This window comes from Anoplopoma fimbria, chromosome 20 (assembly GCF_027596085.1).
Source record: "Anoplopoma fimbria isolate UVic2021 breed Golden Eagle Sablefish chromosome 20, Afim_UVic_2022, whole genome shotgun sequence".
Taxonomy (NCBI): domain Eukaryota; kingdom Metazoa; phylum Chordata; class Actinopteri; order Perciformes; family Anoplopomatidae; genus Anoplopoma; species Anoplopoma fimbria.
Genome location: NC_072468.1, coordinates 171393 through 191017, shown reverse-complemented (window position 1 = coordinate 191017; position 19625 = coordinate 171393). Strand labels below are relative to the sequence as shown.

The 19625-nt window shown below is 38.9% G+C and overlaps 1 protein-coding gene across 1 annotated transcript; it reads right to left on the bottom strand.

Moving 5' to 3' along the window:
• Nucleotides 1-4553: 4553 nt before the first annotated feature.
• Nucleotides 4554-19251, bottom strand: dgat1b (diacylglycerol O-acyltransferase 1b). Its single transcript, XM_054621504.1, has 17 exons — nt 18956-19251; nt 17880-17967; nt 15974-16014; nt 15538-15623; nt 12894-12946; nt 12311-12416; nt 9150-9278; nt 8699-8767; nt 8477-8580; nt 8100-8138; nt 7830-7871; nt 7669-7713; nt 7295-7407; nt 6808-6873; nt 6249-6336; nt 5993-6055; nt 4554-5481 (listed from the first exon to the last, which is right to left on the bottom strand). The coding sequence occupies exons 1-17, from the start codon at nt 19168-19170 to the stop codon at nt 5332-5334; spliced, it is 1497 nt and encodes a 498-aa protein (XP_054477479.1). The 5' UTR covers nt 19171-19251; the 3' UTR covers nt 4554-5331.
• Between the last annotated feature and the right edge of the window lie 374 nt (nt 19252-19625).

Genomic DNA, 19625 nt, shown 5'->3' with positions numbered 1-19625 from the left:
TAAAATAAAATGCATCAGCATTTAGCTCAAAGCACCATTCCTTTGTCTTGAAGCCTTGAAGAACTGCTAGCATGGCTGTTTATCTAAAGCTTCATTACTGCCGTAGAGCTAAAAGAAGGATGAAATAAACATTTGAGCCCACAGTAGGTAAGCATTGCTTTGTAACTACTCTAAATTGTGTGCATCATATTGTAAAGTTGATAATTTGGCCTAAACACTAGCGAGCAAAATCAGTTTTGGGTAAAATGATAAACCTGAAATACCAAATACAGTGTTAAAACCAACTGTTGGATTTGCTAAACTGTCATCAGAGGCGCTAATTGAAAATTGATGGCATACTGGATAAGTTAGTGTTGGCCTCTAATACACTGATAATACCATAGTAAAATAATGCATCACTGCTGCCATCCCATTGTTGCTCTTCCTCTTCCGACATCAAAGACTGTGGTGATGCAACGACTGTAAAGTGATACTGAGAGGAGAGCAGAGGGCCCAGAGTCAGATCACAAATAACACTGTCCAAATAAATTCCAGCAGCGTGGGAGTCCCGTTTATGTGTGTGTGTGTGTGTGTGTGTCTGTGTGTGAAAGAGAGATATATGAAGAAAGGGAGACAGGATGGGGTAGTAGAATACAGATCTCACGCTGCCCTGCATCAAATTATAGCTTCACTGAAAGCCCCTCAAGGCAAACGGAACATTTTTGTTTTCGCTGTAACTCCGATTTTAGTGATGGTTGTACTTGCACATGCAATACAAGTTCTCAGGGGTCTTTCCGTGTACTGTGTAATACGTTGCAAATATTCTCTGGGATGGGGTATGATTGTAACTTGTTTTAACGCTCAGTTAACGCTCATTAGTGGATGATTTTACTTGCTTATACAGTCTGTTCAATGTAATAATTACACACTTCATTTATTTAATTTATTGTACATTGTATGTACTCATGACAGGGACTAATAATGCCCCTGTTTTATTTTTTATATATTCTGGTTTCCTGGTTGAAACATAACTGTAAGACCTGATTTACTTTTTCTCTCTTTAAAAAACCAATGAAGAGAACTTACCTTTAGAGAAAAAGGAGAGACTAACCAGTCTAACCAGTAGACTAACTCCAGTAAAAGTCAAATCTGTGTCTGGTGAAGCTGATGTGTCCTCATGTCTGTCAGTGTCCAACCAGGTGTTGCTGGATCTTTTCCAAAGTAAGGATGCTTGACCCTCAGTGACCTTTGCTCCCTCGCATCACCTCCAAACATCCAGTTACATCTGTCACTTTCTGTCTGGAAGCAGGTTCAGCATTTCAGGGAGAAATTCACTTCTTTTGTCAGTGTATCAGTTGTGTCCCTCCTTTCAGATTCTTGAGTCATCCCAGTTGGCTGTAGTGATCAAAACGCTCCTTCAGATCTGTGCATCCATTGAGTCATTTCTGTAACTTTGTCAGCCTGTCTGCCGTTACTCAGTGCATCGATTTCTCAAACATCCTGAGATCTTTCTTCAACTGTTGTACGTCTCAATCCTTTCAATGTGTCTTTCTTCTTTTTCCCTCCTTCTCTTTCTTTCCCTCTTAGCATCATTTTCAGTCTCTCTCTCTCTCTCTCTCTCTCTCTCTCTCTCTCTCTCTTTCTTCAATGACTCTGTCTTTCTACTTCCCTCCCTCTCAGTCTAAATCTTCTCTCAGTTTGGTCCTCAGACAGGAAGTCTTAGTATGTGTTTACATTCTACCGGGACACGCACATGTCTGCCCATGTACAGTGTGCACACACACACACACCAATGCTAGAGCACACATGCACATTTTGATGCACACTCCAGATACCCTCGGACACGCAACATCAACAGCACAACGCATAGCTTAATATGTGATAAAGTATTTTTGGAAATCCTCAATATTGTTGTATATAATGCTCAGACTAAAAGGACAACTGTAAAACACCAATGATGGAGGGTTATTTGGAGATGCAAAAATCTGTATGAAAAGCGAAACATCAATGTCAAAAAAATCTGGATTTGTATCAAGTGTGTTTCATTTAAACAGCTATTTAGGACATACTGTCTAATTGTTTTGTCTATCACCTAAATACTTGAATCTAAATACACAAACGCCCGTCCAACAGTTGTATTCAGATGTGAGGCGCAGGCCGTCTCTTTATAACGTGTCCCTGGACCTACCATCCATCCATCTTGCAGAATGAGACAGGTTTGTGTCTCCTGGTTTCCTGTCTAGAGGATCATCATCACTCACAGCTTGTCAGCGTTTCTCGGAAAGATCCGGAATAACGGATGTCAGGAGAAGAGCCATGGATCAACCTGTTACTGGGGACGAGCACAAAGAGAGGACGCAGGATGGGGACAGAGAGGAAAGAAAAGAGAGAGAGAGAGAGAGAGAGAGAGAGAGAGAGAAGGGGGAGGTGTGAAGGAAAAATAACTTAGATAAAGCAGGATTCGTGCGTACAGTATGTCTGTCCGTATGTATAGGTGTTGAAATGACAGATGGATCATTATATGACACATGTTTGCGTGCAGATATACAGTGAGAGGTGCATAAATGTGTGACTCAGACAAACCAGGGGAACTGGAATGCCTTGTTTATGACAGGAGCCGTCTGAATATTGAGCATAGATGAGAGATGACGGGGTTTCTGCACTTTTTACTCCACTCCTCTCTCTCACGGTTTATTTGTCAGGAGTGAGAGGGGGATGGATGGAGGATTACTGCTGTCTTGCAGCAAAAGCTTATTTTCTGGCATTGGTGGCGGTTATGAGGACAGATGTGAGGAATCGATTGCTAGTTCAAATAATTGCACATATCCCTCTTGTCAAGATGCGAGCAGAAACATTGTTTGCCGACCACATCTCTTGTAAACCGCCACTTGAGAGTATTTATGTTCCACAGAGAGAGACTTTAATGACCCCTGAGGAAAATGACTTAGTATTATTTTTACAATGTGTTGCTGAAAATGCTGTGTCCGGGGTTTTATCTACTAGAATCACCTCATTATCACATAGTATGTCAGCATTTCCTAAACCCTGATAATAAGCAGTAATGTTCTTGTAATAAAAAAAAGGTTGATGTAAAAAATAAGGTAGTACATTTTCTCTGTGCGCTGATACTTTACATTGTATCGCGTATCCTGCAAAACCACGTCTCCTGTCACATCAACACTCTAATCCTCACTGAAGATTGTTTAACCAAATCTCAAACTCACAGAGCACATACACACGCCTATACAGAAACTCTGTGATATGCCTCAGACGTTCTGTTTAATTCACTGTCAAGCTGACAAAATGCAGGTTCACAGTCCTGTCCTCACATTTCTGCATGACAAATCTACACGTGCCTACACACACACACACACACACACACACACACACACACACACACACACACACACACACACACACACACACACACACACACACACACATATATATATAGCTTTGTGCACCTGGCTGAGATGCTCAATAGCAAAGTGGTAAAATGATGTTTATCACCGTCTTGAATTTGAAATTAAGCCTGGAAAATGAATTTCACTGACTAACGATCGTTTTAAGGCATTTAACTAAATGTCTGTGACTGAAACTATTACAATAAATTGTGAATATCCGAAGTGACTTTGTATGGACACATCTCAGAGACATGGTAAATGTCAAAACTGATTCCAAACAGTAGTTATGTGATCTCAGAAGACATATGAAAAAAGAAATGCTCCCGAAAATAAATAAGGATGTAAAAGTAGATTAGATACGAGTCATGATTTGGGATTAGGGTTTTTAGGTATTTTTGAAGAATGAGAGTACAAAAGGAAGTTTAGTCTTGTTTATTACTGGCCTAAAAAGTGTGTTAATGCAGTATCTCTTCCTGTGACATGGACCTGTAAGTTTACTAGCACAGGTGACCAAAAAGGGAGTCTGACTCAGAAATGTCCTTTTAGCAACAACACAGATTGAAACAATATTCCTTTTTTATGTTCTTCAGTTCATTTTACATATGCACATAAAAATCCCTTAACATATACTGTGGATTAGTAAATAAAAAATGCAAGTTGAGGAGGAATGGAATAATGTTCATTCCTGAATGGACACATAACAGGGTTTTAGCAGATGTACAGCTTATAAAAGATGTCTCATGGTGACGGTAACAAGCAGTTCCTTCATTTTTTTTGGTTTCTCACAAACGTGTTACTCACTTACTTGTGCAGTATTTGGGTCAGGGATTCCCTCCTCTACCTGTGGATGACTCTCCTCAAAAAATGAGTTCAGCAGCAGATCACTGATGTGAAACAAGTTTTCACCTTGTGGACCTGTAACTGACTGAACTGTCCCAAGTCTATAGCAGTCGCTCATAACATTTGAAAGCACTTCTTACGGATATCCATTTTTCATGTTGAAATGTACTAAAGCTATGGGAATCTTGCTCTTTCTCTTCCGGCTCCCTGTGTCTTGTGTGAGTTTCACATCTACCTTTTCTTTAAATCTTTATTTAACATGTAAAACAAATCTGATAAACCTCAGCACCAAATGACACACTCAAAAACAAATCTTCAACTGAACTCTGAATGTTTATTATCAGACACACAGATTGTATTTAGACGCATCATTAGACATTACTTGGCAACAGTCCAATGAGATAGCAGCATGACAATAAAAACATACTAATTCAGTGATTTTGCGTACCATCTGTTTTTTCCCCTAATAAGAAAATAAGAATAATACACAAAATGTAATGCACAATCGGATGTGTGCTGTATTATTGTAATGGCACTAAGGTAAAAAGAAAAAATACAGACATATAGTAAGCTGGCCTTTTTATAACTGACAAAGTAAAACATCATACATAAAAAACGTACATTAATAAAATAGTACCAGCATACATCAATTCTTCTTAGTGGCGTTCCATTTACATTAAAACCAGAGAGATTAAGCCCCTTTGGCTCATGAAGAGGAAACACAGTGGATCATAAATCTCTAAAAACAACTTTATTAAAGCACTTCAATCATGAAGTCAATTGATAAATGCAGCCACAGTCATTATACTGGCCATGAACACAGCCAAAGAGGAACAAAACATCATACAGTACCCAAGCTGCCCATCAGAGAAGAAAAATCACCTGAGTGAAAGCTGCATAATTATATCACTTGAGAGGCCTTCCACCCTACTCTACAGTGTTGTTTCAAGATTCAATTTTTTTTTTGTTTGAGTTATTCTTTCCTTTCCCAACTTAAAGACACATTTTTATAGGAAGAAAAACATTAAATTCGATGCGATAAGATGGCCAAGATGTCTAATTTAAACACACTATGATCAGTGTGTGTGTGTGTGTGTGTATGTGCACATCAGTCAGCCTCCTGTCTGTGATGCAGGACGTAGTAGTCGTGGACGTACATCAGGACGGCGAATGGCTGACCAATGATGATTGAGATCCACACCGCAGCGTTGCCGTAGTTACCGTGCAAGAAGCGACCAACAATCCAGGCTAATGGGAGCTTAAAAGTAAATAAAAATTGAAATTGAATAAACACAGTGGAAGACTATTTACAGTCTCACATTCACTGTGTTTTACAAATAACAAATTCAGCAAAGACCAAGAGGCCCATATAATTCTTATTGTTCTGATATATTCCCCGTGATATATCAAATATGCCGATGCTGTTTGTTATGTAAATTAGGTTATTAATTAACTTAATGATACTGAAGCCAAGGCCAAATACTGCCTTAGAGCTCTTGATCTACACCTTTTAAAATTTCCCATAGGAGTAAAAAAAAGCATCAACCACTTGTCTTTATTTATTATTTGTCTACACAAATAAACTATGAACTAAATGCAACACTACCTCTAGCCTATCTACACTAATTTAAACATTAAGAGGGAACTTCTGACAAAAAATGTGTACCTTGATTCCAAGGCATATTATGCAGATTCAAATTTAAAAAATATATATTTCTTAATATATATTTATACAACAGTGCAGGTCAGTGATATGTGTTGGGTCTTACCTGTGCCATCATGCCCATGAAGGCCCAAAGTCTGAACATCCTGAGAGGAACACTGACCAAGTACTGACACAGAAACAGACAAAGGAAACAAAGATCATAACATCAAATAAAGTGTGTTTTCTATCAAATATAAACTGAGAACATGTACAAAAACATCTACCTACAAACAAGATTTTTGAGGACATGAAGGTCTAAGACTTTAGTTTATTCAGTGTCAACATAAGCAGAGAAAGTGGTCATGGTTCTTAGCTCTTACCTCATGGAAGAAAGCCGACAAGAAGAAGACAGCTGATTGGCTGACTATTTTACTAAATCCTCTCCTAAGCAGCGGCTTGTAAAAGTGTCTGCAACACAGACAAAACGCAGATGTTGAAATGGATGAATGGACAGATGATGTGGTGGATGGACATATATTGTAAATTAGAATTTCAAAAACGTTTTCCTAATGTGTAATAATTCCCTGTGGAAGTACCTTAACTCTCTTATTTGCTGCTATTCTCCCAGACTGACATGAATTCAAAGTAAAAAAAAAAAGGCTTTAAACCCTTTAAATAGCATTTCATTTGCTTTGTCTTGTTCAATATAACCTCACTGCATTTGCTCCTGCTGCTGTGTTCGTTTATGTGGAACTGCCTGCAGGCGCCGCATTTATTACTAGTACTTACTCTCTCACAGCCAGATGAATCAATTTCCCAAACGCATCAGTGTGCCTTGTTAAGTCTTTCTCCCCGCATCAAACCCACTCCTGTCCCCTGTGTTCACTTCGATAAATTCCAATGCCCCCTCTCAGTGTGTGCAGCGTGCGAATAACTCACCTTAGACACCACTTGTGTACAGGGATGTTCCAGTTCTGCCAGAAATATGTCACCGTCTCAGAGTTCCTGAAAGAGAGTTAGCAAATAGAGCTCTGAAGCATTACAGGGTTTAAACAATTGATCTAAGGCAGTGGGATCAATATGGATGAAAACGAAAAGTCTAGATTCTTTCACGTCATGAAGGAGAAAAGGAAACAACAGTAATTATCCTACAGTGCATTGAGTAATGGAGTTGATATCAGCAAACGTACAACACATAAAAGGATTTCCCCCTCTATAATTTTTTGCAACCTACTGAAATGATCTCCCACATGTGCATTTACATACACTTCAGTTTCATTCATGAGTAAGCACGCAAATCCATTCCCATGCACACACATGCAAACACCAGTGATGGATCATCTCTGAAAAGTAAAGACCCCGTCAGTCCTTCAGCATAGTCAACCCCTCCTTATGAAAGTCCTGAGCCACACACACAGAAACTAACCACCAATCCTTGTAGAACTGTCTGTCTCCAAAACGCAGCAGCTCAGCGGTGAAGTTCATGGACGAGTGGAAGAACCCGTAGAAAAACATCAGCCACAGCAAGTGATTAGGAACCTGGAGAAGGGTTAGAGAAATGGAAGAACCCAAAGAACAATAACAACAACAAAATATGTGACTGTGAGACATTTAGGAGGAGATGTCCAAACTAACAGCAAGTAAAAGCGTGATGCAAAACTCGAGCATGTTTCTACCCAAACTCTCAACAAAGTCAAGATACATTCTTGTGTGGAGTTAGTTAATCACTAACATATAACAAGCATTAAGTAAAAGGTTCTAGGTGTACAGATACAAGTACAAATGTTATGTAATACTCACAGCTAATCTTAGAAGTCTCTCAGTCATCCTGGACAGATCCATGTCCTACAGAGGAGAAGAGAGACACATGGCTTAACAAGTGATGCACAGTAGCACTTTGCATTTGAAAAAGACACGCCATGTTGTTTTTTCTGCAGTTTTAGTTTCACTGTCATCCTCACCTCTAGTGGTTTCATGGAACTTTGAATGATGGGAATCATCCACTGATAGAAAGAAAGCAAAAAGCAACGTTACGCCGTTTTCTGACAAAGTAAACTGTAAATTTAACATATTGGCCTCTTATTTGGTCATTTTTCCATTGTACTTCCATAGTTTTGGCAATCAAGGCAATACGATAACACCAACACCTTATATCATGACACTAAAAACATATAAATGGAAAGACAAATAAACAACACACACCATTTTCATTTTACATTATAAGACTATACCTGTTGAGTGAGACCAACTAACATTTGGATGAAGAACAGCTGGGGGCAAAGACAAACATCAATAAAGTGAGTGACATGACAAGAGAATATGGGGAGTGCATGAAATTACTGACAATGAAGCTTTTTGAACTTTTAAAGAACTCATTTTTAGTTATGCATCATTGCTGAAAAGCTCTTTAAGAGCTGGAAAGCTCTTTAAAGTTGTGCAGGTGTTCTTGCTCTTAAGTTCTTTTTGGGGAGATTCTTGTAAAAATGTGCACCCATTAACAACAAACTCCTAGGTGCTAGGATCAATCATTATCAGGAAAGTTGCTTTTTTAACTGAACAAACAGCTACACTGCAAAGGTGTCGATTTCTGGCTGAGATATTTCCTCACCATCTCCAACAGTCTCCTCAGCAGGAAACTCATGCGAACATTAGGAGAGCGAGGGAAGTTGAGCTCGTAGCACAGAGTTGGAGCAAAGACAAAGTAGTACATGTCTGCAGAGATGGAGAGGAGGTCAAAGTCAGAGTGTGTGACAACATGAAAAAGAGGCAGTGGCACTAAAAAACATTATCAATAACGTTTCATGCAAACTGTAGAAAGATTTTTGAGTACCTCTGATCGTGAGGTTGCCAGGGTAACACACCTTACAGTCGCCTCCATTGAGGTGCTGTACTGAGGGACCTGTGGGCAGAATGAATACACAAACATGTAAAGAACATGTAAGTACCATTGCATTGCATTACATACAAATACAGAGAAAATGATATAAAGACAATCAAGAGTGGATGTTGACGTGCAAAACATTCAGTACCATAATCAAGATTTCCATAAAGTAGCTACTGTGACAGTTCCTGTGTCCTTCTATGACAAAAACTTCCATTTTATTTTAAGAGCTGCAATAACAAGTATCTGCCATTAGATGTCACTGTAACCACATCAGCAAGGGGCTGAGAGATCGGTTGGGGTAAGAAATTTAAAACATACACAGAAAATGACCTTTAAATTAGCAAATAATTAATTATTTAGGTCTTAAATGAAGTATGTATGTGCTTTTGTGACTTACAAGACACCGACCTGGCCAATTTCTTGGCTTTGACCGTGCTCAGCTCTCTGCACCACTTGTTGACGTCCTTATAGGAGTAAAGCTTTAGGAAGAGGATGGTGTAGGTACCAAGAACGAAGGCACCGCCAACTGACAGAGAGAGAGAGAGAGAGAGAGAGAGAGAGAGAGAGATTTGGATAAAGCTGTAATGTGAGAACTTCTATCCAAATGATATACTGCCTAGAAGTATGGGAGGATGAAAAGCAGAGATGAGGGAAAGCCAATGGAGGGTAGAAAACAGTGATGCAGTGGGGAGGATGGAGTAGAGAGAAAGAGGAGGAGAAAGTTGGCAAGAAAGTGTGAGATGGAGGGAGGGACAGGGACAGAATGGAAAGCAAGAGAAAAAAAACGAGAGAATTATGGAAAACTAAAGGGGAAGAGAGAAAGAAAGCTCGTCATCTGATCTTGAACAAACAGCAAAACATGGCCAGTAAAATAAATCATCTCAGCTAAAAGTATGAGAGCAGTCTAACTATGCCAAGGACATCCTTATTATACAATATAGTCACCATGTTTACCAGTGTGTGTGTGCGTGTGTTTGTGTACGTGCAGTCATAAAAACTGTGACGCTCTTGGCTTTTGCGAGTCACTAAAGACCACGATTTGATTTAATAATATGTTAATAATAATAATAATAATTAATAATAATTTTGAAATCTTTTTTGTTTGTGCTCGTACACACACTCACACAAACACAGACACACAACCCCCTCAAAAAACACAGAACACACACACACACACTTACACCAACTGAGCAGTTTGCCTACAGGGCTTTATCAATAGTCACCATATGCTTGATAGCAAAGTATCATGCTGAACAGAGAGGAAGACACACACTCACACAAACACACCTGTTGTGCCAATAGGGTGATGTGCAGGTCAGCACACCTGGCATCAAACCACAGCCGATCTTATCCGTCAACCATCTGTCTCTCTGGCTCTTTGTGGCTTCCAGACAACTAGATTGGCTCAAAAGAGAGCTACTGTATATGATAAGCACAGAAGCACAGGGAGGCGGAGCTTACTGTAAGTGGATAAAAGCATACCAGAGGAACCAATCATCACCCACACACAATTTCCCAACAAAGTCATGCATTTGTCTGTGAACTGACACCCATTCACTTAAAATGAGAAAAATCTCTGCTATGTTGCCTGTACTGTTTTCTCTCGTTTTCTGTAGGAAGGTGCACCTGTCCCCTTTGGGGAGAGCTTTGATCCTGGTAAAGAGTTCAAACAAAGTACTGTATGTACCCCAGATGCCAATTTTACCCACCTTGCTCTCAAGCCTTTGCAATATGGATGATTATCTAAGTTTGCATCCGAGATGTGAACTTAGAAATCTAAAAGGACCGTGGACACACTGAGAGCTACCCGCATTCTAAAAAACCTGAAAAAGTGTTTGTCTTCCTTCAGAGTCTACACACCTGTCCCAAGATTATTTTCCCTCATACTTCTTCTTGTTGCTCTCTGACAAATGTTTAATCTGGAACATCAGCAAGCTTAAGGATTTATGAGAAAGACAGGAGACTTAAATAAACAAAGTTCAACAGAACAGTTTAGTACCTCACATTGTACATGAAGCCAAATGGTTAATGTACCAAGTATGCTGGACTTCACCTTATGTACCCTCAAAATAAATGTAATAAAACTTGAAATCACCATTAAAAATCAGATCCTTGCACTCTGCTTCATGCACAATGACTGAATACCAGTTGCATAAGCAGTGTTCATTAGGTGCAAAAGCTTCCTTTACACACACACACACACACACACACACACACACACACACACACACACACACACACACACACACACACACACACACACACACACACACACACACACACACACACACACACACACACACACACACACACACACACACACACCTGCCCTCTGTCATTGCCCTTCCTGTGTGAACAGCAGCAGAGAGGAGCACAGACAGACAGATGGACTGAATACTCTACTCCTTCACCTCCCAGTGAGAGAACAGATGAGAGGAGAGAGGAAAGGAGATGAGGGGAGAGGAGAGGAGAGGACAGATGAGAGGAGAGGAGAGGAGAGGAGGGAGAGGAGAGGAGAGGAGAGGACAGATGAAAGGAGAGGAGAAAGGAGGGAGAGGAGAGGAGAGGAGAGGAACATTTAAAAAGATAGGAGAGGAACAAAGAAATAAAACAATAATATGTTGGGACCAAATTAACATTGAAATGTTTGCCGAATGACACTAGAGACTCACTATCAGTCTGTAACATGATCAAAGTAAAGTTAAGAGAGTAAAGCTTGAAGAAAAAAAGAACTGAGACTGTGCTAAAAAAATCTGAGCTAAATATATAATGTTAATGATGTGAAACACTCCTACTGTGGATTGTTCGCAGGTTAAGTAACAAATGCAACCTTGGCTGTGACATATTTTACATTTTCAATTTCATTAAGTTTAAAATATGTATCTCTGGTAGAAGTCCTACATTTACTTTTACCACAATTCAAGTAAGTCAGAATGTTTTAAGTTTGATAACTCCCCATCATTTCTTTTTTTTTTCTTTTTTAAACATAACCAAAGCAGGCAACTTTTAAATAAAACTGGAGCTATAATGAAGCTAATTTCAATGAACCACTCAGAGGAGTATAGTGTGCTGGTGTATCGTGTTGTGTAAGGTACTACTAATGTATCGTGGGTGAATCGTATCGTTTGTGGAGGTGTCCATATTGTCTGTCAGGCAACCTGATGAAGACAGAAGAAGGTGACCCTTGGATGACCCTGTACTGGAAAACCACACCTACTTTGGCATCTCTCCTCTCCTCTCCTCAGAGCCAGCTGGAAATAATCCAGTCATGACCAACTGGTCCATTACCACTAACCGACCAATTATGGCTCTGTATAAGAGATGTCTTTTACTGCACCATCAAACTGGTCGACTGTTTCTCTGAAGGGCAAGGATGTGAATGTCCTCCTAATCTTTATTACGATTACATTATTTTCTGTTTTATACACGTGGCAACATTGTTAACTACCAGTGAATGGATAAGGGTTTGGCTGCATTGTAGATGCTTCTAGCCTTTACAGTTGATTGTAGCAATGTTGCAGAGATGCTATTTTAATAACAGTAAAAAAAACATTTTACCTGGGGTCATGGAAGGGACCAATAGAACCACTGCTGCAGGGAGTGTTAGCATGTTTGTCATGTTAATGCAGTGGACCAGAAATCCCACAAGTTCAGTGAGTGAACCCTGGGCAGAAAGAGAGGCAAAGAGGAACAGCGGGAGTTTTTACATTAAATCTTAATGACGACTTGTCCTATTTTAAACCACCATCCCCCCAACATTGTAAAAAAAATATGAAGAATATTGCAGCTAAACATGAAAATTGTAAATATTCCTTTGCTCTGCTTTTGAACAGATCTTTGAAATAAAACAGAACCACATTTCGAGTTATGGTGGCCTATTAAAAGTTTCAAAAAGCTCACGATGTTCCATATTCATGCCAAACAGACAGACCATAACTGAATATGCCCTAAATACAGATGGTGAAACTAATTTCTCATTTTACCATTTAACATTTGCAGATGCAGTTGGGGGGGTCAGCTAGTCATTCAGTTTTAGAAAAATAATCCCTCCTGGGAGTTTTGAAAATGCTCCGAGTTCAACAGTTCAGTTAAAACCCACAGTGCTCTGATGTTTAACTGCAAGCAGGGTTTTTCCACTCACCTTCGACAGCTGCCTTTCTGTGTAGAGAACCACCAGAACGAACACATTGGACACTGTCAAAACACAATGAGAGATTCATGTCAGTTCCTCTGAAACAGGTGTTTTCCTCACAGAATCACTTCTGAAGGCTCTCCGCAGGATAAATTTATGAATACAAATCTCAGAATTACAGTAAGATATGATGCATCAGGTCTAATGTGTGCACTGGTTTAGTTACAAGTTGAGTATTTGATTGAATTAAGGTTTACACCTGCCCTCTGCTGTCTTATACATAAACCATGCTGTCACACACATACACACACACACACACACACACACACATGCATGATTAAACAGGAACACCTGATGAAAGAAATGAGCCAGCACTAACAGAGCATATGTGTTGCACAGCACACGCCAACTGCTAGTTAGTTAAGAGTGACAAGGCAATTGAGTGGGTGTGCATGCATGTGTGCACACACACACACGCACTTCATTTTATATTCTATTGTTGCCATTAGAATAAATAAAAGAGAACTTGCTTTGTATTAAACAGCTACAATGTCCTGATTTATAGAGGGAAAATGCTTGTATTGGGAGCCAAAAACAGTGAGGACTGAACATTGTATTTAAAGAACTCTTTATTATGCATTTGCTGCTGCCACTCAGCCTGATTCTGTGCAAATTGGCCTGAATTGCATGTAGAATTTTGAGTTTAAACTGCAGGGTAACCCACTGCAGAGAGAACTTAAGGAAACCACTGGTGTGTAGATTGCTCATTACCCCGACTAGACCCGGCTGAGCCACACTGATGGCACATAATTGCAGCAATTGTTCCATTTTAAGACCCTAATCAGTGCAATAGCATGTCAGTCAATCTAATCTAGAGTGAGCAGATGTGTTAACTGTCAGACATTTTGATTACTGGGTCTCATCATTCTGTCATCAATGCAACTATTCATCAGCATTGACATCCCAAATCAATGTGTTTCATGGTACAGTCAGTGACATGCTTGTGTTCTGACTACATGGTGTACTTTCTTATGCTATGAAGAGACAAGAGAAGAGGGAACAAAAGCCTTTAATACAAAACTCTTTTTCATCTGATGATAACCAGGTTTGTCGATCAGGCAAGCTAATCATGCACAAGTGAAAACTATTTCATTCAACGTGTCATCATTTGCAGTTACTAAGATAAAGTGGGCCTCACTAGGTTTCTGCAGAAATACTCATTAAAGTTGCATGAGATTCTGTATTAAGGCAAATGTGAATTTTTTTATTACCAGTAAAAGCACCTCTACAAATAAAATAAGAAAATCACATACAGCCAAAATAACAACTATCTCTAATAACCTCTCACACAGAGACAACTAGTATTTTAAACATGCAAATTAATCAATAATAAAATATTATGATTGGCTAACATTTAATTAATTTCAGCAGAATTTGCTCCACAAAAAAATGTCATGTTGAGTAAAACTCTATTTCTACATGGGGCAGTGTATGAAATTTACATAAATAAATTGTTGCATGTGTTTATTCTATTTATAGTTCTTTATCACATGTCAAGACTTGATTCTATCTGAAGAGCAGAGACCACAGGAAATTCATGGTATGCTACTGCTAATGTTTTTTGTTTTTTTATACTCTTTTGGAAACAGGCCTGTTGGGCATCTTTGAAAATCAGCCACTATCAAGGCCAAACGTGCATCAAACTGGAAAAACAGCACCATTTAGCACCTGTCAGACACACGTGAACCTCTCAACAAGTACCTACAGAGATACTTTGGCAGTAAGAGAGTTGTATCGTAGTGAGATACTTTATATTAATGTCAGTTTTATTTTTGTTTCGGTCACTCACAGGAACAGTTCCCTAAATGGAAGACTGGTGGGTTTTACCATCCATTGTAGACTTCTAATGGACTTTATGTTTGGGTATTTGTGTGTGGGAGTGTGAGTAAGTTGCTGCAGTGACTCTAGAAGTACTGGATGCCCTCTGGGAAGCTGCTTCACTGTCCATGCTACTGTAAACAGCCTCCCATTCTCACCTGTCTCCAAGCACCACCAGTGTGGTCATTTACCTTAACTCCATCCATCTCTCCTTCCCTCACCTCTTGTCCTGTGCCTATGCACCACTTTACATCAGCCACCTCTCTCTTTCTTACCCACTCCTTTAATCTTCCTCCTTTAGCCTCTCTCTCTCTCTCTCTCTCTCTCTCTCTCTCTGCAGCACAGTACCAGTGTGCAGTATATGGGGCAGGTGAGTGTCCCTCCAGAGACACTGTAAACTGCACCACTGCAGACTTTCAGTGTGATATACCATAAAAATAAATATAAAACACCCATTGAATATAGCATCTGCCTGTTTGTGTCTTAAAACAAGGCTTAAAATAAGGCAGATTAGACCACCCACAATTTGAAACAAATGCTCACTGCTTTAAATGCAGTTATTCTACAAAATGATGTTTAACCACTGGTTTAATTTCAAGCTCATTTTAACAATTTCTAAATTACATTTGATAACATTTTCTGTAAATAAAGTAATTGTTCCTAATATTAAAGTTTTATGTTGAATACAGGAGTTATGCTGTTTAATTATGCGACTGTGGTTGTGTTGTTGCTTTCCTAGCAGGTGACTTACGGGACAAATGAAAAGTTTACCTACCAATTACCAGGCATGCTGCTGGCCAGCTGTAGGGATCAGTCAGAAACAAGGAAAGCACCTGAATAGGGTCCACCAAAACCCCGTACCTGACAAAAAAAAAGAAAAGGAGAGTGCAGATTAAAAAAGACAATTTTAAATTAAAGTGCATTTTTTATTTGCCAGAATACAGAAATTGATTTTAAGGTCAGTTCATGAAGTCACATCTTTTCAAAATGTCAGTATTAAAGTATTACACACTGCACAGATGTCTACTATACAAGAGAAATAGATGATTTTAGTTAAGTGAATCTTTTAATATTGATTCCAGCTCAAAGAATGAAACATTGGGTACAGGAAGCCTGTTTAGATAACAAGTCATTATTTAGTAGTCATTTTGTTTTCAGTATGTGAAAAAAACACAAATAAAATATTGTCCAAAGACTCCGTATTTACTCACCTTAACAAGTTTTCTAAGAAGAGGCGAGCATTACTCAACACCTGTAACAAAAAGCAAAAATGAAGGGTGTTCATCTGATAGTTTCAGGTGTTACTTTCATCTGTTCATATTGTTATTTCTACACTTAATCCAATAAATGCATCCTTCCATATCATCCCTCTCCTCCTCTACAAATGTCTCTCTCTTTCTGTTGTTTTGCTACCTCTTCCTACATCTCATCCCTTTCCTCTTCTCAACCATTTTCTCCTCCTCTTCATCGTCCTCGTCGTCACATTCTTTTCTATCTCCCCTCCTGGATTTTCCTCTTTCTAAATGGATTGTAATATCTCATTACCCAGCACAAAGGCTCTTTGCCTGGGGATGGGACAGAAGTTCAGTGGGAATTACGAAAACCTCCTGCACTAAACAGGATCTGTGTTCAAAGTCTGGATTAACAGAAGGGCTTTGCTAGCCTTGTCTTCTCTGCAGCACAGAGGAGGAAGAGCAGCAAAAGGTGTTGAGCTTGACATAAACTTGTTAATAATGTTAAATAATTTAACTGTACATGCACATACATTTTATATTTTGAAAAAAATCCACACCTAACAACAAAAAGGTTTTGATGTGAATTCTCCAAATAAGCTTAGTTGAACAACTCAATTATTCTTTGTGTTTTGATTATTTTGTGAAACATACGTTTTTCTCTAACTCCTCAAATGATTTTCCTGCGCTGTAACATGTTTGATTCAAACCATCTAAGAAATTGCTAAGACTCTATTTTGGCACAGTAGTTAAGCTGGCAGGAAACCAGATTCAACGCAGATACAGACACAGTGAGTCTGTTTGGAAACAAATAGCTATTATTGGAACAACTTGGACTAATTCTTTACTTAATATCATTTTGACATTTGTCATTGCATCAATCAATGCCAGTGGATTATCCGCTTGGTTCTCTTCCTGTTTAACAGTGGTTTCTGGGAAAGATATGATGAGCACTGAATTACAATAATGCTACTTATGTTAGTGCACTTTAGATATTTCGCTGATATTTTGCTTTCAATTATAATGAATAACGTAACCTGAACATCATCACCAAACTCGTATTAAGTAGCCTGTAATGTGCAAAAACTAAAGGAAAAGAAATTGTCAAATGTAAGACATAAAACGGCACTAGCACAGAGAGGAAGATGGAAGTGTTTACTGGGGATTATAGGACATTATCTCAGTTAAGATAATAAGGATTGATATATAAATGCTGTTAACTTGTCAAACACTTTCCGTCAACTCTAGCATCTTTATTCAGATCATGATTCAACAAGTAGCTAAGCACACTCCAATGCCAATAAATGAACCATTCAGCTCTTCTTTTGGCTGGTTAGTGAGGGGCGTTACTGCCACCATCTGGTGAGGAGTGTTGAAGGATCAACACGTTGCTGGATGCTTTGCTTGCTTTAAACAGGACTTTGTTGTCTCTCTCTGTTACTGCTGGACAAGGCTAACCATTACGCCTGCGCTCCTGTATTAATGCTGTGCTTTGTTCATGTGTTCTTGATCTTGAGATATATTGAAACATAAGAAAAACAATGACAATCAAGTCTTAGGTAACAGGAACATAGCTTCCTTACACTGCAAACCAACTGGAAACACATTATCTACATTTCTAAATGAGCTGTCACCATCCTACACACAGTACGTTTGTATTTTTTAAATGCTAATCATAAATGTTTACACTACAAGGCTGCATTCTTTCTTTAACTTGTTTATCAAATTTGCAGAATGTTTTTGAAAAGCAGTGGACAATAATGTTCGTTTAGATCCAAACATATAAAACAAGTCGTGTTTTCAATTACATCCTGGTGTGGACATGGCTGTGGTGTTGTATGAATAGTACATTTGTTTTACTGGTGTGTTCAAACATTCTTCTTACCAGCATGACCACACACCAGTTGAGGATTCCTCTGTAGTTATTGTAACCACTGGTTGAACTCAGCAGGGACTCCTGTGTCTTATGACAACTACAGAAATACAAATAGATGCATAAATGGGTGAAACAATCAAGAATATCATGAGCTTAAGATGCATTTATTTTCATTTGACTCATAGATAGGAAGGTACATTATACCAGCACACTACTTTTATCATTTCATGTGGTAACGTTGCAAAAATAATAATAATAATATCCGACTGATGTTTTTGTACACTAACCAGTACACAGGACCTTCTGGTATTATTTACAATGCCTAAGGGCATTAAGCTAACCCTAACCAATGTAATGTAATGTAATGTAATGTAATGTAATGTAATGTAATGTAATGTAATGTAATGTAATGTAATGTAATGTAATGTAATGTAATGTAGTGTAATGCAATGTAATGTAATGCAATGTAATGTAATGTAATGCAATGTAATGTAATGCAATGTAATGTAATGTAATGTAATGCAATGTAATGTAGTGTAATGCAATGTAATGTAATGTAATGTAATGTAATGTAATGTAGTGTAATGTAATGTAATGTAATGTAATGTAATGTAATGTGATGTAATGTAATGTAATGTAATGTAGTGTAATGTAATGTAATGTAATGTAATGTAATGTAATGTAATGTAATGTAATGTAATGTAATGTAATGTAATGTAATGTAGTGTAATGTAATGTAATGTAATGTAGTGTAATGTAATGTAATGTAATGTAATGTGATGTAATGTAATGTAATGTAATGTAGTGTAATGTAATGTAATGTAATGTAATGTAATGTAATGTAATGTAATGTAATGTAACCACAGACACACTTCTAACCTGCAGATACGTTCTTAGTGTTGTTACTTTGAAAAGTATCACATAAAAAGTAAAAGTATGAATGAAACAGGGCTTGTTCAGTATGACTCACTATGACGTCACTACTTTAGAGTAACGTCATGTTAAAGTCTAACTTTATGTATTAAACTAAACTTTCCTCAAACCAAGTAACAGTTGTATAAAGTCTTGTAACGTTATGAACTCACGTCAGTCTGTCACTGATGTCGCTCCGAGCTTTGTGTTCTTCACCCTTTGACTTGGACCGGACTGTCTCCAGGGACCGGTCCCGTTCTCCGTGGCCCTTGTCCCGGGTACCGTCAGCGGTCCCTGAGCTCCGACACGCCGCCGCAGACCTCCCGTCCGCAGAGAAACCGGCCCTCCTGCGACTAAAGGCCCGTCCGGCCGTGTCCGAGTCTCCCATGATGTCTGACACAACCTCACTGTTGTGAAGTCTGCTCAGAGTTTCCTTTACGGGTGACTCTCTACAGGAACATGTTGCAACTTCCCCAGTAGGAGAGGAAGTACGAGCCGCTGGGCATGATATCCGGAGGTAAGAGTGTACCATGAGGTATGTACCGGAGGTAGGAGTGTATTCATGGAGGTAGGAGTGTATTCATGGAGGTAGGAGTGTATTCATGGAGGTAGGAGTGTATTCATGGAGGTAGGAGTGTATTCATGAGGTAGGAGTGTATTCATGGAGGTAGGAGTGTATTCATGGAGGTATTCATGGAGGTGTATTCATGGAGGTAGGAGTGTATTCATGGAGGTATTCATGGAGGTAGTGTATTCATGGAGGTAGGAGTGTATTCATGAGGTGTGTATTCATGGGTAGGTAGGAGGTGTATTCATGGAGGTAGGAGTGTATTCATGAGGTAG